At 38.8% G+C, this 26,886-nt stretch overlaps 1 protein-coding gene across 2 annotated transcripts; it reads left to right on the forward strand.

Moving 5' to 3' along the window:
* The first annotated feature begins 10,011 nt into the window (after positions 1-10,011).
* Positions 10,012-23,812, forward strand: ZP2 (zona pellucida glycoprotein 2). Of its 2 annotated transcripts, XM_072597918.1 has the most exons (18): positions 10,012-10,209; positions 10,509-10,597; positions 10,780-10,863; positions 11,348-11,442; positions 12,678-12,830; positions 14,997-15,041; positions 15,262-15,426; positions 16,162-16,258; positions 16,343-16,524; positions 18,004-18,127; positions 18,638-18,825; positions 18,916-19,007; positions 19,119-19,243; positions 20,044-20,233; positions 21,287-21,422; positions 21,517-21,613; positions 23,211-23,291; positions 23,646-23,812. In XM_072597918.1, exons 1-18 carry the CDS (start codon positions 10,157-10,159, stop codon positions 23,786-23,788), a joined length of 2,139 nt encoding a protein of 712 aa, XP_072454019.1. In that variant the 5' UTR covers positions 10,012-10,156; the 3' UTR covers positions 23,789-23,812. The 2 variants fall into 2 exon arrangements, with proteins under 2 accessions (XP_072454019.1, XP_072454020.1); XM_072597919.1 differs by lacking the exon at positions 10,509-10,597 and having other exon boundaries at positions 10,049-10,209.
* Positions 23,813-26,886: the final 3,074 nt, after the last annotated feature.

Consider the following 26,886-nt stretch of genomic DNA (forward strand, 5'->3'; position numbering starts at 1 on the left):
ATTCATAGATTGTTTGAGAAAAGAAGCAGTATCTTACCAAGGTAAGGCTGACTTGTTTTCTATAGAACCCAAAAAGTGAGAGTATTTATAAAATTACCTAATGAAGAAGGAGGGACATGAGCAGGGAACTAGAAATGAGGAGAAGGGAAAAAGGAAATTTAATTCTAATAGTACCATTCCAGGAAAAGGTTGAAAATGGAGCTTAATGTCTGGGTTTTTGTATACTTGCTTGGGGGTTGTGGGGGGCATCTACGGCCTTATCAATCAAACTGGCTTTCACCCATCCACATTTATTAACTACCTACTTACTCATTTGTTTTGCTGAATTCTTTAGTAGAAGCTCTGGTTTATTGATTAATCTCAGACCTGTTTTCTATTCTAAATTTTCTTATTTCTTTTTAAAAAATTTGTGGAATTTCTTGTTGTTGTTTTTCCTTTTTTAAAAAAATCCAATATTTTTTTCGCATTTCTTTCCAAAACAAATTTTATGGTATCTTTTGTTTTTACAGTACCTATATTTCCCAATTTTTCTCTCCTCCTTCCCTTCACAGAGAGCTATCCTTATAACAAAAAAATTTTTAAAAGATAGAAATCAGTTCAACAAAGCAACACAACGGAAAAAAGTCCAACATTGTCAATATTATTTCAAACTTCATAATCCTCCACTTCTTCCAAAAAGGTAAGGAACTGCCTTGTTCTATTTCTTCTTTCAAGTCAAGCTTGGTTGCTGCAATTTCATAGCATTCAATTTCCTTCTGGAACTTTGGTTAGACTCAGCCGTGTATTTGGACAGTGTTCTGCTGTCTCTTCCTAATTCTGATATCCAGTTACCTTCTCTGTGTTTTGAAAAGATGCATTATTGTTGTTCGTATTGTTTTTATTATCTTATCATTCTAACTTGGCCAACCCTGACTGATGGGATAGCTTGTCAGTCCATTCTTAATGCCACTTCTGGCCATGGGAAAAGGTTAAAAAAAGAGATTTAGTTGATTTAATTGAAGTGATCTAATTTGGTAGGTTTTCCCATATCTTCAACTGGTAACTCTTGCTGTGCCAGCACTAACTTTTTCAATTCAGGGTTTAGTCTGCAGGGTTTTTTATTCCCACAGATTTGCAGTTTCTCCTGTAAATCTAACTAAAGGAAAGATATCAAGTATGAGCATGTGCATTCTGGGTCAGATATATTAAAGAGTCCAATTTGAATTGACTAAAAGTAGCAGTAGTAAAATTATTTTATTAGGAACTGCAAGGTATTTCATTCCTTTGTGGTCATTTAGGTAGAGGGTGGGGAGGACAGAGAGAAGAAAGCAAAGGGTATTACAAATTCATATGTGTACAAATTTCTAATCCACCCTGAGAGAAACTTGCTAGCAAACTTCCAACTAGATTTTTTTCCCTTTGTTTTATAAAGCTATTCATTGCTAAACTGTAAGAGAAATTCAGTGGCTTGAGTGGCCCAGAAATACATATATTCATGTAATAAGTATACTCTCTCTTGCCCTCAAGAGATCTAGTTTTCAATAAGCAGTTTCTCTCCAGTCTCTAAAGCTTTTCATTTCTGATTATAAAAGAAACTTGCTTGCATGGAACAGAAACCCACACATATTTTGGTAATAAGGAAAAAGGCAATGAGAGGAAATCTGCCTTTCAATTCATGTTGCCTTGGTTTTGTATTTCATTTAAGGCAAAACCAACCAGGAAATAAAGGAGTTTCAAAAAAAACCCTTAACAACATGACCCATAGGAAAGTACAAACAATACCTCACTTCGCTACCTTGCAATCTGTTGTGAACTTGTGCATTATCCTATAAAATCTCATTATCTGTTCAGATAAGCACATTGTTGTCAAATGAACTCTTCAGAAAATGACTGCTAGATCTCTGTTTTCTTTTTTGCCATTCGGCCAAAACTGTTTCAACCAACTTGAATAAGACTTTTCTTGTTCACAAGATTTCAGATACTAAGAATAATTGCCTTGTTTTCCTATTAAAAGGATGTAAAAAGACACTTTTTCCTCACATCATTACCATTGCCTACCCATTCTTTTTTCTCTTTCATATTAAAATGTAAGAGAAAAACTAGGTGGGTAGATTGACTCATGGAATTTTAACGCTTCTGAAGGGCTGGTGGGACTTAATTTGTTCACATAAGTTTCAAACTATTCACAGTCCTATTTTCCTGCCAGAATAAAAGACAAAGTTGCTATTGTACCATCTGGTTTGCATGAGGTATTATTTGGCATCTCTCAACTGCATATTTTAAAAATGCTAAATCCCAGACGGTATTACAGTCTAATTAGGACCAGAAACAATAAAGAGGGCTTTTTGTTTTTTGTTTTTTAAGTCCAGCCAAAAAAGAAAAGAAAAGAGAGAAAGAAACCAACCCTCTCATGATTTAGATGTGCTTTATAACGAAGAAAAATGGAGAGGGGCGGGGGGAGAAGAGACATTCGCAGTAAGTGCTATGAATTTTAATTCTACATTTGCAATTAATTGGCTTTTGTGATCTAGGGAAAGTTCTCTCTTTCTTCTCCATTTTTCAGATTTCATACCAATAAATTATTCTGACCTGAAAGTCTCAATCAGGATAATCATATACTTGTTACCCCTTTTCAGATAACAAAGGTCATCAAAATCCATGTAAAATTACAGAATAGATGACCTCTTTAAAGCTTTTATTGGCTGCCATTTTCTTTCACTATGGCAGACTGAATTATAAATCAAACTTAAAATAATATGCAAGTGATTATCAATAGAAAAGGATGCTAATGACTTGATTAGGTTCCTTGGCTTTTCTCTGAAAAAATTCTACTAGTGAATCATCAACTCACATGGTTTCATTTACCATCCATACCTCCACAGTCTCATATGTTGTCTTCTCTTCGGTCCCTCATGCCTTTCTGTGTACAAGGCCTTAGCCTAAAAAGGGTCGGGGTCTCCCATTGCATCCTGGGCCATCTCTAGTCATCCTGATGAATATCTGGCCACTTGATCCAGATGGCTCTAGAGGAGAAAGTGAGGCTGGTGACCTTGCACAGCCCTCTCTCACTGTAGCAACAAGCACCCCTTCTTTGTGGGGGGAGGGCTGTCACAGTCTCAGATATATTTTCCAGAAAGGGAAGCACCAACATCTGGGTTTTCAAAGCTAGAGGGGCTGCTTAGTGCCTTCTCAGAATCTCATCAAGCCAAACAAATACTTCCAGTCAGTAAGCCCCAAAGTAAAACTTCACCCTCAGAGTATTTATACATTTTTTAGAGCCAGAGGGCATCACAACCCTTCAGAGTCAATACCTCATTAGAAAATTAACAAAAGGTATGAGCCTTCCTACAAATCTTCCCAGGTCCATTAATGGGTAAGGAAGATCTTCCCATTAAAAAGCAAAATTATATTAACAGTAAGCAAAAATGCATTATCAATGTACTCACTCAAATCAAAACTAACTGAAAGTCATGTCATCATTTCCCTGATGTCATGATCCTCCTCGAACACTAAGGACAAACAACCCTGTGAGTAGTCCGAGCTGCCTGAATGGGGACCTAGCCAGTAGGGTAACTCAGCTCATCCTGTCCCTTCCCTCTCCTCTCCAAAGGAAGGTAAATTTTGATGGCTAGAAGCTGCCCAGTCAGACAACTTATGGTAGAGTGGAAAGCACACTGTATATCCCTCTACCTAAAGCAAAGTATGAAAGAAATAGTTTCTTCTAAATTTTCTTCTCTAGGTTTATGAAAGACGGACACTTTAATGCACTGTTGATGGAACTGTGAATTGGGCTGACCAATTTTGAACTATAGGCCCAAAGTCACTAGCTTTTGACCAACCATACCACTAAGAGACATTTACCCCCTAAGGAAATCAGAGACAGAGGGAAAGGACTCATATGTATGAAAATACTTATAGCAATTTTTTTTGTTGTAGCAAAGAACTGGAAACTAAAGGAGTAGCACTCATCAATTGTGGAATGGCTGAACAAATTATGGTGTATGAGTGGAATGGAATATTATTGCGCTATAAGAAATGATAACAGGGTTGAATTCAGAAAAACTTTGAAAGACTTCAGAACTCTAATCCAGTCAATGAACTATTTGTCTTCAGAAAACTGATCATGAATCACATTTCCCAAGAAGGTGATAGACTAGAAGTACAGAATAAAGAAGGGTTTAGATATGGTCGGTGGGTGAATTTGCTTTGCTCCATCATACTTGTTTGTTACAAGGGAAAGCTTCTATTTGGGTGAAAGTAAAGTAGGGGGTGGGGAAAATGTTGGTGGGTAATGATAACGATGTAGAAAAAAAAAGAAAAGGGTGTCAATGAAACATTTTTAAAATATACAGAAGAGAGCAAAAGGAAGTTCACAAAATAGACATGGCAGTTTTGTTACTATCATGTCAAATTTAATATATTTTAAAAACCACAACTGATCATTCAATTCAATAAACATTTTTAAGCACCTACTATATGCCAAGCACTGTGTTTAAGCCCCGAGGATACAAATAAAAAAAAAAGAGAGAGAGAGACACTCTCTGAGAACACACAAAAGAAAGTTGATTGGGGGAGGGAAGGGGGTAATTGTCTTGGGGCATGTGTTCAGCCTTGTCTAAGCTAAGCAAAGCAGCCAATGGAAAATCAAGTTACCAGGAAAGTCATGAGCCCTCTATAAATGAAGGTGTAGGGAAGAGTTTTTAATGCTCCTCTGATAACAGAAGTTCACCCTTTCATATGCAGTCTTCTTTTTCTCTTCTTTGTTTATTAAGATGATTATGTATACTGATGCCTGTCAAATTCATAATGGAAAAGGGAATTTTTAAAAAAAACTTTCTTCTCCATCTAGCTCCATTACCATAAACTGTTCCTTCCTCCTTGCCTTTCAGACTTAGAATTCTAGAACTTTAGAAGTGGAAAGGACTTTTGAGTCATTCTGCATGGCCAGTGCTGAAATCTCCTTTACAACTTCCCTGACATGCAATCTGTGAAGGTACAACACACATATACATCTTGAGCTGTGTAGAATTGCTCTTGCCTTTGTTTTTCATGCATCCTATTGAACTTTTCTTTGAAACAGAGATTTTTTACCCATTCTCAACTACAACCTAATTTTTGGTCATATACTCTATGCCTCTACTGGAATAGACTCACCTTTTCTCCTCTCCAAAGTCTCTCATATTCAACAGAATATAGAGTTCCAGACCTGGGTCTACATTAGTTACCTGGCCAAGTTACTTGTTTACTTTTCTATGCCACATCCATGCCATGCCTTCTGCATTCCAACCATCAATTTTTTCTACCTCTTTCCCACCAGAACTTTGTACTCTGCCTCTAGAATTCTCCCCAGTTCTGACAGGTGAACTTTTTCCTAATCTTGCTGGGGTCTAGGTCTCTACCTCACTTTCCAGTCATCTCCATGCCATGACTCCTCTGCTTCTACCATCTACTGAGTGTATGTGTGCTATCCCCCTGGCTGTTTTCTATTTTCCATTTTTATGTTATCTTCCCTCGTTAGAATATAAGCTCATTGAGGGCAGGGGCTTCATTACCTGCTTGCATTTGTACCCTCTAGTATGCAGCTCACCATACTCCCAAGTGTTGCAGGAACCAGATTAAAATGTAACTGGGAAATATTTAACAAAATTAATAAAAGACAATAAAATCTAAATAAGATTAATATACGATTTTCTGAGAAAATATGAAGCCTACAAGGATCTTTGTATATGAGTGTGCAGTCTCCATTTCTATTTGAGTTTGACATGACTGCTCCACTTTTTAGGGAAAAGCTAGCCCAGCCTACATGTTAGAGCCTTAGTGGTTGCTATGCCTACCACAGCACTGCAGGGTTAGTGTTTTACAGTTATCTAATAGCATGGTTTACTGGGTATTAGATGTTAGTTGTCACTGCAGAGTATATACATGATCCATGAGCCAGGCATTCCTGTTCTGGAATGACACAGAGCCTCACTTCATCCTGGGGGTGACCTGACCCAAAAAAAGGAAGACAAGCTTTCCTCATTTCCCTCACTCATTATACTCCTATTCACTCCCAGAGTAAAATCCTAAGGAAAATCCCCAAACAAAGCTTAGGTATGGCTCATATCTCCAGTTTTCCCAAAAGGAATTAACAGGGCCTCTTCTAGAAAAGATATTCAATGTACAAAATAAGCATCAGAGAACAGCTATTTATTTCCTCTACTACTCCTAAAAAAAGTTTAAAAACACAAAAGACTTCTATTTAGCACAGTGTCCAGTACATATCAAGCACTTAATACGAGCTCTACGTATTTGTGTATTGTTTTAGTTATTCTGTAATGTCTGACTCTTCATGACTCCATTTGGGGTTTTCTTGCAGAGATACTAGAATGTTTACCATTTCCTTCTCCAGCTCATTTTACAGATGAGGAACTGAGGCAAACAGGGTTAAGTGACTTGCCTAGGGTCACACAGCTAATGGGTTTTAAACTCAGGAAGATGAGTTTTCCTGACTCCAGGCCTAGCACTCTATACACTGTGCCACCTAGTTGTCCCTATTTATCTATGAACAAATATTTAAAATACAAACAATAGTCCATCATCTTCATTATAACTTTCCCTCTATAACTTTCCCTCAAATATAAAGGCAATTTGTGAGACTGTTGAACAGTTGCTTCACTTTTATTTCAGGCCTGAACCATCTGAGTTCTTCACAAGGCCAAGTTGGGCAGCGAAGCATAGTTCTTTAATTTTACTAGGTTCAGAATAATTCTATCTAGAAGCATCTCTAAGAAATGCTGTAAGTTTCAGGAAATACCTTTCATCAGGCAGTCAGAACCAACTGGTAACCTAGGGGCTCATGGAGCAATGACCAGTATTAAAAACATCCAGGTATTGCTGCCTGCTCCTTGCAGATCTGTGCTCAAGGAGGAAACATAGAGGCAGACGGGGCAACCATCCAAGCAAATATATGTCCTCATTGTCATGAGCTTAGAGCCTCAATTTCTGATAGGGAAAGTCTCTCTAGAAGTCTGAGAGTTGACAAAGTCCCAAAGTGATTTGATCAAGAAACAAGAGAGTAGAACCACTCTTTTATAACCTACTGGGCATTGAAGATTCTTCCTGACTCTAGCCCTATGGTGAATCATCTTCAACAGAATGTCTGTCATTTGGATCAAGGGATCAAAACTTATCTACTTAACAAAGGCCCAACTCCATGGGAAGTGTCCCAGCTTGTTCTATTATGTATCATCTTTCCCTCAAGGTCATCTGAATAAGCAAGAGCAGAAGGGCCCCAGGTATAGTGAGGCCACATGTGTGACAAGGGTGTAGTTGTGTGACTCAAAAGGAGGCCTTTGAACCTCTTTTTCCCTGACTTTAATTCTTGCCAGGAAGGGAAGCAGGAAGTTATGACTGGAGGCCACTTAAAGATGGGGTACTAGGCTAGAAATATGTCTATCTACTCCCTTAAATATTATTAGCATAGGGTTCCATCCAACTTCTGATCACCTCGTTGTCTTGGGGGAAAAGAGACCCCCAAGGTTTGAGGAGATTAACAAAGGCTAGAGTGCTCCCTGCTTTTGACAAGTCCACCCTCCCTCTCACACAAGTCAGTGCATTCATCTCAACCAGTATATAAGAAGAGAATCTCATATCAACAGACAATGGAAGAGGGTTATATCAGTTCCACAAGATCATAGATAAAGAGCCAGAAAGGACCTAAAAGGCCATCTAGTCCAGTCTCCTCATTTGACAGATTTTAAAATACTGAGGCCCAGAGAATTAAATGACTTGGCCAAGGTCACACAAGTCAGTGACTGAGGCTAAATTTAAACCTAGGTCCTCTGCTGCCAAAGTTCTTCTTATTGGTCCATGCTATTTTACACTATTTTATTTATGGCTAGTTATAGTTTCCATTTTTCTGATTAACCACAGAATGTCTCAACTAGCAAGAAGGTTAGAGGTCATCTCTTTCAATTCTCTCATCTTACTGATGAGGAAACCAGACCCAGAAAGGTGACATAATTTTGGCAAGTTAGTGGCAGAACCCAAGTTTCTTTATTGCTAGTGCTGACTGTGGAATATTTCTAATTAATCTTTGCACTCAGAAGCAAAGTGGACTATACACAAGGGTGGGTTGGATCAAGACCAGCTTGAGCCAGCAAACTAGAACCAATTGTTAAATTTTCAGCGTGAGCATTTATGTCCTGGAAATCAGCAGAAGCTACAAATCAGGGCTTGAGTTGCTGTTTTGTTGATTGTCTAGACTTAACGAAAGGGATGGAGAACGATTGAATACTGCAGATTATTCTCCAAATTGTGTCCTGCATTTTCAGACAGTACACACTGCTGACTGTGTGTGAAGCATTTAGGAGTTTTGGCACAGTCCCCCTCTGTAATTTTGTTGGTACGGAAAATTCTCAATGAGAAAAAAATCACTTTACTGATGCAGATCACAAACTGGTTTGCAACTTGCACTCTTGGTTTGGGGGCACTGAGAGGCAAAGTGGCCTGCCCACGGTGACAGAACTAGTACTTGTCAAAGGCAAGATTAGAAGCCACGTCTTCCTAACTCTGAGGGACACCTCTTGCTTCATTAGAGCAAGCTTCCCCTTGCATGTGAAGTATAGCTTGTATGTAAATGCACACACATTCAATTGTTCTAGATCATTCAGCCAGTCTGGTTTCTGGTTCCTCTTACTGTCTCCCTCTCCTTAGGATTCAGTTTTTTCATCTGTAAAATGAGATGGTTAGACCAGAGATCCTCCCTTCTAACTCCAAAACACTCAGATGCTTAAGATATTATATATTCCAAGGATATTTTAGTGGTAACAGAACATTCTTGGAACTGAAAAACTTTAATGCCAAGGAAGAACTGTCTAATGATAGTGTCAGGTATCATAGCAGGCCTGTTGGGGAGATTTTGAAGCAGGGTCCTCTGATGAACTAAACTAGCTACTGCCTACATAAAAGATCATCCTTGTAAAGAAAAAAGTGCAGGGTGGCGGTGGGAGGTGGTGGGGGGAATAACCCTTAGATGCCATATCCAAGGAAAAGTCTACAGTGACTGAACAGTAGTCAAATAGTCCTGACTTACCTCTAAAGGGGATTTTGGCTGTATTTTCTTGGCTGCTGACCATGAAATTTACACAAAAGTCAAGAAATTTTAAAAAAGAAAAATAAGAAGTATAGTTGTTCACAGCATCTAGATAAACTGAACTTGGGATCAGAGGCCCTGAGTTTGAATTTTGGTTCACCTGTATGACTTTGGAGCAGTCGCTGATTCTCTCTAGGCTCAGTTTCCTCAGTTGTTAAATGTTAGATTAAGAGTAAATGATCTTGTAGGTCTCTTCCCTATCCCAAATCCTCTGTTCCTACTTGAGTGGTAGGAGAGTTAAGAGGCATCACCTTCAACTTGTTTTTCTCTTGTTTCTTTTCTTAAGCAGTCCACTTCCTTTCTTTAAAAAAAACAACAACTTATGTTTATGCAGTCCTTTAAAGCTGACAAAAGGATTTCTAAATATTCTCTCATTTGATTCTTGCCACAACCCTGAGAGATACATGCTATTATTAGCTCATTTACAAATAGGAAAATTGAGGAAGACATTGTTTAAGTGACAATGAAGGTCATACAACTAGTTAAGTATCTGAGGTCAAAGGAGTAGGATTTTATCTACTAGCCACCTAGCTCTGTTAAAACCATTTCCTTTCAACCGTGGTTAGTATCATAGCTACCAAGTGCTAAATACTGGCATTTTCCTCAACCATTGAGAAGGATTCCAAGTCACTCACCTGGCACCTCTTGGGTAACCTCAAGGTGCTCAATCAATAGAGACTTGCTGGGGGTGAAAGGGGTGGGCAACACCTCAGAGGAGCTGCAGGACTGTGCAGATTCCTACTTCCCTGGAACAGAAGCACTAGGCCTACTTTCCACTGCTGAGAGGGCCTTGGACCACATTATCCCCTTCTCTCAAGAGGGATTCATTCTATGCACTCCCAGCTTGTGCTCATTGGGCTTGCCCCAATTCTCTGCCTGAGCCACGTGTTCCCAATGAGACTCAGAAGTCATGATATGAGTCCAAGCACCACCTGTGGGGGATAGGGTGGGGAGCAGGAGGAAACCTTGCAGACGCACAGCCTTCCCTACATAAATTCAGGCTTCTGAGCTGAGCTCTCAGAGATTGGTTTGCTGTGAACGATGTGGAGAAGGGTCTTTGGGGTCAGGCTAACTGGAGTCCCTAAAGGGACATGGTGAGTAGCACTAGGTGCATGGATTCTTAACTTGTGGTCTTTGGATGAATTTTATAGTTTGGGAACTTGGAGATGGGAGTAAGGGGAACAAACCCAAACACTTTAATGCTTTTCTCAGCCCTCATTTCCCTTGGTAATCCCCAATGTATTTTTACTTTGTGCATTTAAAATTATCATTCTGGGAAGGGGTTCACAGGCTTCACCCCAGTGCTAAAGGGGTCCATGATAGATAAAGAGGTAAGGATCCCTGCACTAAGTGGAGGCAGAGGTGCCCTTGTTATATTCTCTTTTCTCCACAGCCCTGGCCCACAGCTTCCCTGGCTCTTCTGCCTTATGGCTCTGGTAACTTCTGCAGTGGTTGGTAACTTCTCAACCAACAATTTCCCAGGTACATTGACTGCTGTTTCTCCTCTCAGTATCAGTACAGAAGCTCCTAGTAAACCAAGGGGTGGGTAAGGTAACCCCCTTCACCCTTCCTCCCATATCTAGAGAGAAATTCTCTGTCTCTCCACCCCCAACCTGAAGAAGGAAGAAACAGTTGTGTGTTATTCACTCTACTCTGGTTTCTAGGCACAGTCACTTGCTATGATGACGAAATGAAGATTGGATTTCCTGAAGATCTTGGCAACAAGTCTTGGCAAGCATATGTGGTTGGTAGGTCTTGATTAGCTAACTGGACCCACCTTACTGACATATTATTTTGATGTCTACTGTATGCAATTCCTTACCATAGGTTACAAACATGAGAAAATGGGGAGCCCTGATTTGAATGAGTTCACTGGGTTGTAAATGTCTCAGTACTTTGTAACCACTGAAATATCCGAAGGGTACAAGAGTCTTTATAAAGCTGAGGAAGATTGGGAATAGGAGACAGTCAGTTCCTAGGGTGGCGATATCCCTTCATGCCTTTCCTGGAAAAGATAATTTGCTCCATAAGCTTTCATGTGTTTGCCTTCAAGTTAGTTGATGCTTAAAAAAAAAAAAAAATTACACATGAATGAATCAACTGAGAAAAACGATTAGATTGGGAGTCTTTGTAGGGCAAATTCTACATTAAATATTAATCAAATTTAGGAATTTTGTTGAAACTTCTGTGGTGCTCTGGACCTTTTTCTGATTGCCTCTCTGGTTCCTCTAGATTCCTTTGGCAATAAAATCTTGAATTGTGCCCATGTTATGACCTCAGAAAACCTCACCTTGAACATCATGTATAAGAGTTGTGCTGAAATGGTGGTAAGTGTTTTTGGGGAAAATAATTTGAGCCACTTCTGAGTGGGGAGGCTATTTTGGTTGTGGCAAATGGGAAATTACTGAACCATGAAAACAGATGTCAGAATAAACATTACATGTGGCAGAGAAAAGCTATTATCTCCTAATAGGCATTATAATAGTACTAGGTCATCGATATTGGCCAGTCAATAACAAAAGCTCTGTGATTTATTAGTGATTATCATCACTAACAACCTGATGAAGCCTTGGAAACCACATATCCAAGGTATCCATGCTATAAGCCTTTTTAAAAAAAATTGTGAATATCACGTCAAGGATAAACTGGCTAGTGGTAGGTTTGGCATAGTGGTTCTAATTCCTCCATTTACTGAGATTGTGGGCAATTCAATTCCTTTTTTGAGTTCCTTGTCTGCAAAGTAAGGGGATTATACTAGATACCTAAATCCTATAATCTGGACTATTAACAACCTTGTTAAGTAGACAAGGTATTTCATTTTATACAGATAAAGAAACTGAGACCCAAAGAAAAGTTCTTTCTGAAAGTTATACAGCTAATAAATGACAGTATTGGTCAGTGAGCTAATACCAGTCTATGGGGATCATAGATTGAACTAGAAATGATCTTAGAAGACATTTTAGTTCAACCCCCTGATGTTTAGGGAGCTAAACTATGTTGGTTTCTAAAACTAAACTATAGGTAGTGGCATCAATTTGTTCCAATGTGCCTCATGCTTCTTTGGTGACGCTAACACTAATTTGACTAAAGTGAATTGTACACATCTTGATCAGTAGAATAATGGGGGGGGGGGGGGGAGTTGGAAATGAGACTACCTGATGATACTGGTCACATGTGAGTACAGAAGAAGATTCCTTGTTGCCTCTCTTCAAGGTTACCAGAGAAAATGAAATTTTCAGATCACAAAGAACCCTAGGAAATAGGGTTAAAACGTGGGAGCAGATGTCAAAGGTGTCAGGCATGGCTTGGAGGGTGAGACATAATTCTCAAATTTGTTACTCAGACTAAGAATATATAATCCCACTTCTACAAAAAGTACAACCATGTCAGACTATCTGAAAGGGTTTAATTGTTCATAGGACTTCCCTCTTGATGTTCAAAACATAAACTTCCTTTGAGCAAAGTGTTGGGTTTATCCCAGGCCTCTGAGACTGCAAAACCTGTTTGATCCAAGCATTGTTACAGTAGAGTCAACTGTGTTTTGTGCTTTGTCTGTATCCAGCATGGTGTGTATCAAGTGAATCTCAGATTCCTGCCCAATGAGACTATGAGCAACCAGGTTGTAACCTACTGTCTCAGTTGTCCTGCCACTCAAGCTGATGAGGCTCTGGGTCAAATGTTAGCTCACACAAACTGTACCAAGGATTTCATGTCTGTGAGTATGCCAATCTCACTATCTTTCTAGCTCCTTGCTTTCAGAGGGCCTCTCCCACAACTTTGGCTTTCTTTATACATGTGGTAAATCTAAGCAAGCTCTTGGGTTTTTGTTTTGTTTCAGAATCCTGTTACCCCTATTAAGTAAGTAAGTAAGCTACCTTGAAGGCAGGAACTGTCCCTCCCTACATTATATACAGATGTGAACTTGAAATGCTTGCTTGGCACCAAAATGTAACCACTCATCTGAGTCTACAGTTGAGGCCAGGTGCTATGTTTTTGAAAACCCAATAGATTTTAGTGAAGCCTAATAAACATGAGGGTTGTGACACTTACTTGCCTATTTTCCTCATCTGTAAAATGGAGATAATAATAGGACCTGTCTCCCAGGGTTCTTGTAAGGATCAAATGAGATAATATTTGTTAAATGTTTTGTAAACCTTAAAACTTTATGCAAATACCTTTTGTTGCTGTGGGTGATGGCTAATTGGTGTTAACTCCAATTAACCATGATTTTGGATAGCTTCTTCCTCTAGGCTGCTCCTTTTTTAACTGTAAAGGTGGGGGTAGGGCAGATGCAGAAGTGGGGAAGTAGGTACACTCTCTACCCAGAGGCGGGAATCTTCAGTCTTGAGGCTACATATGGCCTTCTAGGTCCTTGGGTGTGGCCTTTTGGCTGAGTCCAAGTTCTACGGAACAAATCCTTTTATTAAGGGGCTTTATTCTGTGAAGTTTGGATTCAGTCAAAGGGTCGCACTTGAGGACCTAGAGGGCCACATGTGGCCTTGAGGAAACATGTTCTTCACCCCTGCTCTACACTGTATCTTTTTTTATCCTCATTTCTTGAACACCACTACAAGACTTAAAACTAAAATTGTGTTCATTTCTTTTGTAGGCATGGATGAACCTGAGAAAGGAATTTATAATTTTCATATTAATCGATATGATATATGTAATGAATACTCATTTACTTTTCTTAAGAGCTTCTTCTCTGCCTTGGAAGTCAGAGTTCACAATGCATTTTAAACTGATTAATCAAAGCTCTGACAATGCTCACGATCATTGGACTTTAAGTGAAGCCAGTCTTTGGATGGTAGAACCTGTTCCCATCACAGAATTCTAGTTTCTATTTTTAGGGGAGGTGGTCACAACCTCCAAAGTCATGACTCCAGAATTATTGTATTAATGGTTTCTTGTGGGAAATCATTAAATGACTGCTTGTAATCCTCCCTCCCCACTTGTGATTTTAAATATATAACCCATGCTTTTGCTTTAGCTAGAACATTCCTCACTCTTGAAATTGATTAATTAAACTACTTGATTACTGGCACTCCCATCTCTAGGCCTGCTTTGTACAGCTCTGAGCATTCTCAGGTTAGAGACTGGCTCAGTAAAAAAAAGAAAATTCTGGTTACAAACCCTTTGAAGGCTTTAGGTACCTTAAGATGAGAGTCTAGGTACCTTTTAACTCTAAGATTTTAAATTCCCTAGTCTAACCTAAATCAATAAATATTTGTTAAGTGCCAGGCACGTAACTTAGGAAGCCAATGCATAGAAATTCTTTGACCCCAGTTCTATTAACTTGCTACTAAGCCAGAACAAAGACCTAGGGTCTCCACATTCTCAGCCTAATGTTTTTTCCACCTTTCCATATCATATTTCCATCTTTTTTTTTTTTTTTGGGGAGTCAGGACCTCATCTTCTCATAGGTGGACTGATTTGGACTTTGTGTTTTAGTGGAAATGTACTAGACTTGAAGTCAAGAATAACCAAATTCAAAGCCTGCTTTTTACACTGACCAGCCAGGATGGTTTGGGCAAATCATTTCACTTTTCTAAACTTCGGTTTCTTCATCTGGACAATGATAACTGCAGTTCTTATCTTATAGAATTCTGTGGATCAAATGAAAATGCATATACAACGATTAATGTGAAAATGTTTTAATAGGAACATATATTTAGAGCCTATATCAGATTGCGTGCCATCTTGGAAGAAAATTTAAAACTGGTGGAATTGAATGTTGAAAACTCAAAATTAATGTAAGGAAAAATATACATATATATATGTATAGTGCTCTGTAAACTTTAAGAACTATGTAAGTATCATGTACAATATATATATATATATTTTTTTAGAAGCTAGAATGATTTTTTTTCCCTTTTTTCAGGTTTCATTTTCACAGATCCTACCCAGTTTTGATGATGAGACTATGGTATGGGTTATTTGGTTTTTTGTTTTTGTTTTTGTTTGGGTTTTGTTTTTTTTGTTTTTTTTTTAATTAAAGACTTCAAGGTAGCTTGTATTTTTCTACTTATGGGCAGCTTATTTTAAAGGGCTTTAAGGATGAAGTATCATTTGAACTAAGGGGCTTAACCTTGCCTTATGGGACTTAATTTAGACACAAACATCTAAGAAGGCTTTTTGATTTTTAGGGTACAGAACCTCAAACAGCTTGGAGTGTCATTGTGGGTGATAGCCCCAAAATGCAAACCCTTACACTGCAGGAAGCCATGCAGCGGGGCTACAGTTTCATCATTGAGAACAGCAAAATCATCTTGCGAGTGTCCTTCGATGCTGCTGGAGTCTCACACTATGAGGTGCCTGTGTGCCTGTGTCTGTGTGTCTGTGTCTTTAAAAAAATAAAAAGACTCTTAGTCATAAGAGAAGATAATACTTGAATTCCTTTTCCTGTGAAAGTGATTTAGTTTCTTTGTTTTGGTCTGAATCTGTGATTCTGTTTAGTGTGGAGAGCTCTAAGCATATAAACTCCCTCCACAAATATGGATGAAGATTAGCAACTCATCTTTGACTCTTAAATTTGCTGTTCTAAGTGACTTGTCTGTTACTGAATAACCGGTATAAGTTGGGACTTAAACCCAGGTCTCTGACTCAATGGCTGGCCCTCTGTTCATTATATAACACTGTTACTAATCATTATAGCTTGCAGCTATATGCAGCAAGGCATATAGTCTTGTGCACATTTTGTGAAGGCCAATTACCCACTAATCACTAATCCATACCTTTGTAGCTGCTAAGCACTACTATTGGTGCTGTTTCTTTAGCAACAGAAAATTTATGGGATCAAGTAAGTGTTCAAGCTTATTCAACTGGCATTTCTGAAATGCTGAATGAGATTACATTTCCTTCATACAAAAAGTGTTCTAATTTTATAAAGTGCCAGGTACTTAGTTTCTCACCTACAGAGAAAACCATTATATCAAAATGGTTAAGCTTTGTCTAATCTGAACTCTAGTGCTTCTGTACATGGATTAACTGGGTTATTGATGCTGTAAAAGAATGTCAATTTATATTCAACTTTTTCTTTTTAATAGCAAGAAAACAATCACCTGTATACTGTGGCTCTCAAGCTTACATATGGACCTCCTGAACAGAGGCTTACCCTCTCATCCCGGATGGTTTGCATATTAGGTAAGGCCATTGGAAGTTAAGAAAACATTTTTAGATGGAAGACTTGTTTAAGATTAACATAAGTAATCCTGATCTCTCTTTCAGGTCCAGCCACTTGTAATTCAACACACATGACTCTTATTATACCTGAGTTTCCAGGGGTGCTGACAGCCATAAATATAGACAATCATAATGTTCCCATGAATTCATCAAAGATCAGTGGCATTGCTGTAGAGTCAAGAAATGGCTCAAGACTACATTTCAACAAAAGAATTCTGAAATCTAAAGTAAGTTTCTCATGTTTTGCCTGATTTCACATGTATAATTAAGGTATTGCTTGCCTTTTCAAGAAGTAGGAGGGAGGGAGAGAATTTGGAACTCAAATTTTTTTTTTTTTCAAATGTCAAAAATTTTTTTAAAATGTAATTGGGAAATATTTTATGAAATAAATAAAAATACATTAAAGTAAGTTTATTTTAAATCAGAACAACTTTTAGCTTATAGTACTTCCTCTGAAAGGAAGAAGAGACAAATAAAATATGCTACCTTACTACAGATTTGAAGGAATTGGGACCTCCCTCATTTAAAATGAAGAGATTTGACACCTACAACCTTAATGTCCCAGGAAGTTACTGTGTTGTCCACGTAATTCCCTGTGGTATAAAAGATTCAAACATAGTAACAGCTGTCTAGTACAGTGAATGACTTGCTCACTCTAAGTGAATTTTCCTGTTAACCTAAGGTCATATACCTTTCCCTCCCCCCTAAGTAGCAAACCTACTTTCTAACCTTAATGGAAATCCATCTAAAATTCCCTATTAAAGTAGAGAAGTCTTTTCTTGAAGTTTTATTTCACTACTAACAACAGCTGTCCTTATCCCAGAGGTATAGTACAAAGAGTTCTAGAACTCCTTATGGCCTCACCTTTGCCACTTACTAGGTAACATTAGACAAGTAGCATACCTTTTCTGGGATTCAGTGTCCTATAAAAGAAGGAAATTGGACCCAATGACCTGTAGCTCTAAGTATAGGATCCTGTGTTCCTACTCTCAGTGAACACTATTGAGGGATGTAGGGACTTGTAATATGTTTGTGACAGTGGACATTTCTCCTTACTACACTAGTACCCTCTAGTCATTTCTTCAACCCTGTTGTCTGGGTAATGACCTAGGAGAGGCCTCTCTTTTGAAAGAGAGTGACTGGTTTTTGAGTTTAACTACTGCCCACTTTTACATCTTCTCAGAATGTCCAAGCTAGGACAATCCTTAGAGACAATGCAGCTCAACCTTCATCTTAGATGAGGAAAGTGAAGCCAGAGAAGTAAAGTCAGATGTCCAGGGTCACATAGCTAGTGAATGTTTGGGACAGGGATTAGTTGAGCCTTCTTGCTCCTAAGTCTAATAACTGTTCTACTATCCCATACTTGTATTTCTACATCATCAGATGAGTGTGGTGGTTTGGTAGGAAAGAAAAGGAGGTTGTTCTGCTGCTGTTGTGTATGGTCTCTGCTTCTCTTGGTCTCGTATTTCATCATTCATCATACTGAGGCATCATTGTACTAAGGGAAATAATCCCTGCTCTCAAGAAGCCTCCAGATCTAATGAAATGATCTAGAGTCCCATGACCTGGTGACTTTAAAAAAAAAAAAAAACCCACCAAAAGCAAATCTATAAACATCATGATTGTTGCCTTTGGTGTTGACCTCTGGTAACTCATACTAGCCCTGATGACTAGGTATTAGTCCTTAAATTGTTCCTTCTTTTCAGGTGTCTGAGAATGGTGCAGGTATTCAGTTTTACTTACCTTCAGTAAAGCTGACTTTTCAATATTATGGAGAGATGGTATCTGTGATCACCTATCCTGAATTCTGCCAGTCCCCTGTTTCAGTAGGTAAGGATACTAAGGATACAAAGATTGGCTTTGTCATTTTATTTGGGTTTTTTCCTCCTCTCTGTTCTGGCCATACCAGCCTTTATGGACATATAGTTCAAGTGAGTTGCCCAGAATTGAAGGATGTTAAAATTCTATCAAAGTAGTCAGACTACTAGGAGTCTGAACGCATCATTTGATCTGGTAAGACTCTCCCCAATAGGAAGAGGTAGAAGAATTAAGCATGTTAGGCAGTGTGCTGAGTACTTTACAGTTATGTCATTTGATCCTCACAACAAACCTGGGAGGTAAGTGCTGTTATTATTTCTGTTTTGCTGTTGAGGAAACTGAGACTGACAAATTAAGTGACTTGCCTGTGGTAACACAGTAGTAAGTATCTGAGGCTAGATTTGAACTTGGGTTTTCCTAACTCAAGATCCAGTGCTCCTTTTTCTTAACCAAGTAGCTGACAAATTATCAACTTATAAAGCTTATTCAGTAAACAAATTCTTTCTCTCCGTAAAACTATAGTTACAGATAGCACATGTACCCCTGATGGCTTTATGGACTTTGAAGTCTACAGTCACCAAACGAAGCCAGCCTTGAACCTGGATACGCTCCAAGTAAGAGATACAGCCTGCCAGCCGACCTTTAAGAATCCCTCTCAGGACATGGTTCGATTTCACATACCCCTGAATGGGTGTGGAACAAGAGCAAAGGTCAGTAACAAGAAAAGAGTAAGAGGTTGAAACCTGCCCCTCCTCAAGTTAACCAGTTACTAATAAACTCTTCCTTAAACTGTCCTGAAGTTTGAAGGAGACCAAACTATCTATGAAAACGAAATCCATGCTCTTTGGACAGATCTCCCCCCAAGCAAAATTACTAGAGACAGTGAATTCAGGTAAGAGTCTCTTGGTTCAGTATTATTAGTTTTACTCTAGGTTAGTATCAAGCTAAATTATTTTAACTAGAAGCACTTACCTTCATGTCTTCCCCTCCCACCCTCCCTTAGTCTGACAGTGAGATGCTACTATACCAGCACTGACCTCATGGTCAGAACAAATATCAGCAGTCCTCCTTCTCCAATTGCTTCAGTGAAACCAGGACCACTTTCCTTAATCCTTCAAATCTATCCAGGTAAGTGTAATACAAAAGCTTCCAAGAAGCTTTACATGGCACTTGAACTCTCCAAGACAAGTTCAATTTCCTTTGGTTGGTCACTTTACTATAACCTATGTTAATTTCAGTCCCTGTTGGCAAAGTCACCTTTTGCAGACTTAATTTTACACAATCCTGGTTATGCTTGAGTAGTTATGGTCAGTGGTTTCTATTATTATTATTATTAACAATATTAGTACACTTTAATAACCTAACATTTTTATAGTGCTTCAATATTTGTAAATCAATTTACATGTTATTTGTTTGGCTCTGGCAACAAACATGTTATGGGTACTATTATAGAAGCAGCTGGTGTCACATATCCACAGCTGGTGAATGGAGTGCTAGGCCTGGGTGCAAATAGGGCCTCACATATTTACTAGCTGTGTGAACCCTGGGCAAGTCATTTAACCCCTACCTGCCTCAGTTTCCTCAACTATATAAAAATGAAGATCATGATAGCACTTACTTCCCAGGCTTCTTTTGAGGATCAAACTTGAACATTTATAAAGAACTTAACACAGTGCCTGATACTATGGTAAGCACTTAATAAAAGTGTATTCCCTTCCCGCTATTATTATCCCATTTTGTAGATGGGGAAACTAAATCTAAGTGACTTACCCAGGGTCTCACAACTAATGTGAGTCAGAATTTGAGGTTGGGTCTTCCTGAATCTCATATGGTATTGTACTATGCTATTTGGTTTCCTCATATTTCTACCCTGGTCTTAAAACTAAAATTCTAAAATCCTACAAGAAGTATTGTCCCTTCTTTCCTAGACAAGTCCTATCTGCAGCCTTATAGGGATGATCAGTATCCAATAGTGAAATACCTGCGTCAACCGATTTACATGGAAGTTCAAGTTGTAAATAGAAATGACCCAAACATCAAACTCGTCTTAGATGACTGCTGGGCAACATTATCAGCGGACCCTACATCTCTTCCCCGATGGAATGTCATTGTGGATGGGTAAAGTCTATACAAAATACCTTTAAGATAATTAGTTCTTGGGTGCAGAATTGTGATGACTAAATTAACAAGACACCTTTGGAACCATGCAATGTCACCCAGGTTCATAGGAAAGGTGAAACTGGACTGCCTCTTTAAACTGAATGATTGAAAACAGCATCTACTAGGATTTTATTATGTCTTGAGCACTAAGGATACAAACAAAATTGGTTTCTGATCTCAAGGAGTCTGCATCCTAATGAGGAAGACAATGTATATAAGAGAATGATGGCAAGGAAAGGGAACTTTCCTCTGGAAAGTTACAGAAATAGGGAGAGACTAGACTGACATAATCCATCCAGGAATCATGACAGTTGATTTGATAATGGTTCATACCACCAGAACTGGGAATTGGGGAGAGGAGAAGGGAAATATCAGTTGTCTGATAAAGACACTATGGATGAGGAGGTGGGGAAAGGGGGGGGGGGGGGGAATGAAGAAAAGCCGTGCTAAAGTTTTCCTGACATAGTGGTTTATGAAGGCAGGGCCCCAGGATAAAAATTCCACCAAGGCATGGTTTCTGAAGTGGACAGCAGCTATTGAAGTTCCCTGGTCTAAGCCAGGATGGAGATAGGGCCAAGCATAATTGGATGACTCTTACTTCAAGCGTTTTTTCTACCCTTGAATCTAAGAGCATGCTCAGAGCTAGCATATCCTCTTAAATGCTCAAACCACAGTGGAAGCTGGGGTTTGTGAGCATAGGGCTTCCACTAGTGCCTTGGCACATCATAGATGCTTAATAAAAGCTTATCGACGGACCAGAGATATATCTCTTGGAGTGGCTAGAAGTTCTGTAACAAACCTTGAGATGTAATACATCTAAACTCAGTGGCATCAAGTTCAAACAGAAATGGATACCATTGATCCATGCATAAGGATCCCCAGGCCTCATACTGACTTAGTTTTGAAATGTAACATCTATGTAATTTTATTTTTATTTATTTTGCTTGATATTTCTCAATTACACTTTAATATGGTTCAAGTTGCACCAGGCATCTTGTGTTTGCCTCCTAGCTGTGATTATACGCTGGACAACTACCGCACAAAATTCCACCATGTAGGCTCTTCAGTGAACTATCCCAATCACTACCAAAGGTTCGAAGTGACAACTTTTGCCTTTGTATCTGGTGGCCAAGCTCTCACTAGCCTGGTAAGTGATCTAAGTTGCCACGATCCTCCGGTGAGATGGGCCTTTAGATTAGCTAAGCTCCTTTCCTCTCCCCACCCCCATTTATGTCTTTTAGATCTATTTCCATTGCAGCGTCTTACTCTGTGACCAGTTCTATCCAGATTCCCCTTTGTGCTCTGTGACTTGTCCTGGGTCATCTAGGATGAAAAGAGGTAAATACTGAAGGGTTTTGGAACAGGCTTAAAGTCTTAAAATCTTTGCCCTTCTTAGAACGCAAGAGAACTTCATTGTTCCTTGATCTTCAACCAGCACCTTAGTAATAAGTTATGCCCAATGTAGACGAATGAAAAGTCCAAGAGACAGTTTCTGGGTAATAATCAATTTATTAATTAGGGTAGCAGATAATAAATTGAAGTTAGTGGATCCCACATGGAGGCTGCTTGAATGTTGAAATACCTTTGGAAAAGGGGCTGTCCCTAGGATGGAAATTAACTCTGGTTAACAACTAAGGAGAGAATGAACATCACAATGAAAAGTGGGCTTATCCTAACAAAGAGCAGGGGTGAGGGGAGTGGGGGAATCCATGACTTTGATCATGTCACTCTTGGACAAAGACACTCTTGTCCACCCAGATCATTCCACACAAAAGAATCTATTTTCACCTAGTCCTACCTGAGTACAACAATGGTGGGGTTACAGTAAGAATTCCACCTAGATAAGACGGTCTGAGTGGGATGGATTTTGGAGCAAGGTCAGAAATGTCCTTGAGAGGCTAGGCTTTGAACAAAAAAAAAAAAAAAAAAAAAAAAGAGAGATTCTTGTTAGTTATTAACATAATAAGAAAATAGTCATTTTTCTCACATCTTTGTTTAAAAAGTCTATCGCTGTCTTTAAGGCATGAGTGCCCCATCCTCTATGAAGGCTTCCCTGATTCAGCTGAGGGAGAGGAATTGTGGGGTTCTTATTCTTCTATTCCTTAGACTTTCCTAGAGCATTTTGTTTAGATTTCTCCTTTATCGCTCTCCAGTCTCCAGTCATCGTTAGTCTCTGTCCTATACCCTAGACTACATTTCTTACTGGGCAGGGCCTCCTCATCTTGGTATCCCCGGCACTGAAAGCAGTACCTATCACATCTGAAACCTCTTTAAAAAAAAAAAAAAAAAACTTTTTTTTTTATTTCCAATTATGCGTAAAAGCCATTTTTAACTTTTTAAAATCAAGTTCCAAATTCTCTCCCTCCTTCCTTCCCCCTCTTCCTGAGACAGTAAACGATTTGATATAGGTTATGCAAGTGCAATCATGCAAAAAATATTTCCATATTAGTCATGTTGTGGCACCTCTTTGAAGAGCGATAACTTACCTTACCTACTTTAAATATATATTTAGTTACTAGCCTTACTCTATGAGGTCCTTAACCTTGCCTCTTAAAAACCTGGAGAGTAAGTTACTTGCCTACAGCCATAAATTAGTTGTTTTGGTTTGTTTTCTTTAAATATTAAAGATTTCATCTTATTGTAGAACCACTGTTCTAAATTTGCTTTAAAGGCCATTGTTGAGCAGTGGATCTTGTCTTTTGTAAACATAATTTCCACCAGAATTGAGAATAAGAAATATAGTGGAAGTCATTTAAAAAAACGAGATCACTCGTTATAATAAGACTGCTTACAGTGGTCTACAGAGAACAAGACATTCCAGAGCACTTGTTCTCGTAAACCCTGTATTAACCATTCATCTGGATGACCAGATGGTAATGCTAAATAAATGTGTACGTATATGTGTATATATACATCTTTTTTTTTCTCTCCAAAGGCATCATTGAAGAAAAGTCTACAATAGCAAGTCTTCCTGGACCTGTCTTTTTGGTGTCAGATCAGGTCCCTTCATTTAGAGGTATGACACAAGGCATGTGGAGAAATTTATTTTTATTTACTTGAGTTATTAAACTTTGGGTTCAAATATTGTCTTGGTGTCAAATTCCTAAACCAATTAAGTATATTTGTTTTCAAAAGTACTTATCTGATTAAGAATTGGCCTCATCCTTTAGATGGGAAAGGACTGATTCAGACAATTATTAGGCCTTTTAATATTATACTATATTCAAGTTGTCCAAAAAGTTTAACTTATAACCAACTATGATTAAAATTACTATTCTTTGTAATAGAAACTTTGAAGAATGATGACCTTAATTTTAAAGTAGGCATGACCTAAAATCTGATTCTTGAATCTGTTTGCCTTGTCTTTCAGGACCCACGGACGCTGAAGGGCCTGGGTATAAAGGAGCAAGTATTGCTCTTCAAGTAGGGTCTGTCCTAATAGGAGAGATATTTGTTGTGGCAGTGCTTTGTCTGGTTAAATGTATGCCAAGCAGGACAAGAGCTGTGAGTTAATAAATGAGCTGCTTAACAAAGTCATCCAAGCATCAATTTTACTTAGCTTCTTAAGAGTGAAGGTAACTGTATTCAGGGTTAGAGTCAACATTGTCCCCTTTCTTATAGCTCCCTGTATCTATGCTGGAGACTGCTTTCTAAAACTTTTATTTATTCATTTATTTTATCAGTAATTATACTAGAAAAAAGTAGCATGAGTTATAGGACTTCTTTAACTGGAGAAACAGAGAAATGTTTGCAATTTATGGTTAAATCCCAACTCCTTATTTACTGAAACCAAGAGGGATCTTAAGTATGTCTTGTCTATATCACTTTAAGAATATCTTTGGATTAAATCCAGTCTCTATCAGTAGTAAGTAATAACAATATATTATTATTAACATAATAATGATCAATAATGATAAAATACTATGTTTTTGTGACAAAAAAAAAAAACCCCAAACCAACAAATAGTAACACAATTTTGTGAGATCTAACCCCTTTCTCTTGCCATGATGGGGTTGCTAATAGAGTTTATTATAGTGTGAACATTAATTGAACAGGTTAGCATGAGGAATTACCCTCCTTTGCACATTCTTCAGCATATCAAGATCCTTAAAATTCACTAAACTACACCAATCATTTCTTCTATACCTCTTCTATCTTGGACCTGCGAATTTAAAAAAAAAAAAGAAAAGAAAAGAAATACAAGCATAAGTAATTTCCCTAATGGCAAATTTTCTTAATGGTACATTTCCACAGCTCTTTCTAAGAGGAAGCCTAGCAATCTAGCCTACTGATGTCTTTGGATCTTGACTCTTATCCGATGTATCGACTGCCTCTCCTGGTTTTGTACCACCTGCTTTCTAAGCTTGCCAACTATCCCATATTTGAGTCTGATAAAGATATTAAGCACAAAAGGAGATTACTGAGGAATTCTACGGGAGATTCCATTCCAAAGCTAAGACATGAATGTCTTCTTTAAATGTAGCCTTTAAGGATCCATGAAAATGTACTTTTTTTTTCTTCCCATCTCTTTTCCTTCCTCTTTCATGAGAGATAATTTGCCCTATTCCATTTCTCCCTTTCTCCTCCCTATATATTTCTCACTGTTTGATTTTATTATTTTAAGATATGATCCCATCCTACTGAATTCCTCCAACTACTCAGCTACTGAAAAGTTTCAAGAGTTACAAATATTGTCTTTCCATGTAGGAATGTAAACAGTTCAACTTTAGTAAGTCCCTTATGATTTCTCTTTGCTGTTTACTTTTTCATGCTTCTCTTCATTCTTGTGTTTGAAAGTCAAATTTTCTTTTCAGCTCTGGTCTTTTCATCAAGAATGCTTGAAAGTCCTCAATTTCATTGAAAGACCATTTTTTCCCCTGAAGTATTATACTCAGTTTTGCTGGGTAGGTGATTCTTGATTTTAGTCCTAGTTCCTTTGACTTCTGGAATATCCTATTCCACACCCTTTGATCCCTTAATGTAGAAGCTGCTAGATCTTGTGTTATCTTGATTGTATTTCCACAATACTTGAATTGTTTCTTTCTAGCTGCTTGCAATATTTTCTCCTTGACCAGGGAACTCTGGAATTTGGCCACAATGTTCCTAGGAGTTTCTCTTTTTGGATCTCTTTCAAGTGGTGATCTGTGGATTCCTTGAATACTTATTTTGCCCTCTGGTTCTAGAATCTCAGGGCAGTTTTCCTTGATAATTTCATGAAAGATGATGTCTAGGCTCTTTTTTTGATCATGGCTTTCAGGTAGGCCCATAATTTTTAAATTGTCCCTCCTGGATCTATTCTCCAGATCAGTTGTTTTTCCAATGAGATATTTCACATTATCTTCCATTTTTTCATTCTTTTGGTTTTGTTTTGTGATTTCTTGGTTTCTCACAAAGTCATTAGCCTCCATCTGTCCATTCTAATTTTTAAAGAACTATTTTCTTCAGTGAGCTTTTGGACCTCCTTTTCCATTTGGCTAATTCTGCTTTTTAAAGCATTCTTCTCCTCATTGGCTTTTTGAACCTCTTTTGCCAGTTGAGTTAGCCTATATTTAAAGATGTTATTTTCTTCAGCATTTTTTTGGGTCTCCTTTAGCAAGGTGTTGACCCGCTTTTCATGACTTTCTTGCATCTCATTTCTCCTCCCAATTTTTCCTCTGCCTCTCTTACTTGATTTTCAAAATCCTTTTTGAGCTCTTCCATGGCCTGACCCCATTGAATATTTATTTTGGATGTTGGGGATACAGAAGCCTTGACTTCTATGTCTTTCCCAGATGGTAAGCCTTGTTCTTCCTCATCCAAAAGGATGGGAAAGATATCTGTTCACCAAGAAAGTAACCTTCTATAGTCTTATTTTTTTTCCCCTTTTTTGGGCATTTTTCCCAACCAGTTACTTGACTTTTGGGTCCTTTGTCAAGAGTAGGGTATACTCTGGGAATCTGTAAGATCTCAGTTCCTCCAGGGTGGGCACAATCAAGCATGCACTGGTCTGGACCCAGAAAGAGATTTTTGTGCCCAGAATCTTAGCAGTTGCCTCTCCACAGCCACCTGGCCTCCAGTTCCTCCAAGTCAGCACTGGGGGCTGATTTTCAGATGAGCTGGATGGGCAGGGCCACCATTCACTGTGAGACAAAAACCAACTCCCCTAGGGCCTCCACACAGGGCCGAGGCAAGGCTCAGCTCTTTGATGCCCCCAGGGGGTTTTTACGCTCTAATAATGGTCTGGCTGCTGCACCTGCTGATGTGGCCGCCTGCCTATGTGGCCTTTGTGGCAGCTGCCTAAGGCTGAAGCTATGGAAGGCCCTTCTCCCTTCCTGGCCAGCTGAAAAAGCACCGTCACTGACCTTTGGCTCCTGTGGGTTGAAGGATCTGTGATCTGGCTGCTGCTGGGACTGGGGATTCCGAGACTGGAGGTTTTGCCCCCAAGGGCTGTTTGCTTGAGCCTCACCATGCAGCCAAGGCTGGGCTGGGCTCTGTGCTCTGCTCTGTGTTTAGTGCAACAGACGTTTCCATGGGCCTTTCAGGTCACCCTGGGCTGGAAATCTCCTCCACTCTGTTGTTCTCCACTTCTGCTGCTTCAAAATTTGTTGAGAGTCCCTCTCTACAGGTATTTT

Source organism: Notamacropus eugenii, chromosome 3, assembly GCF_028372415.1.
Source record: "Notamacropus eugenii isolate mMacEug1 chromosome 3, mMacEug1.pri_v2, whole genome shotgun sequence".
NCBI classification, from domain to species: Eukaryota; Metazoa; Chordata; class Mammalia; order Diprotodontia; family Macropodidae; genus Notamacropus; species Notamacropus eugenii.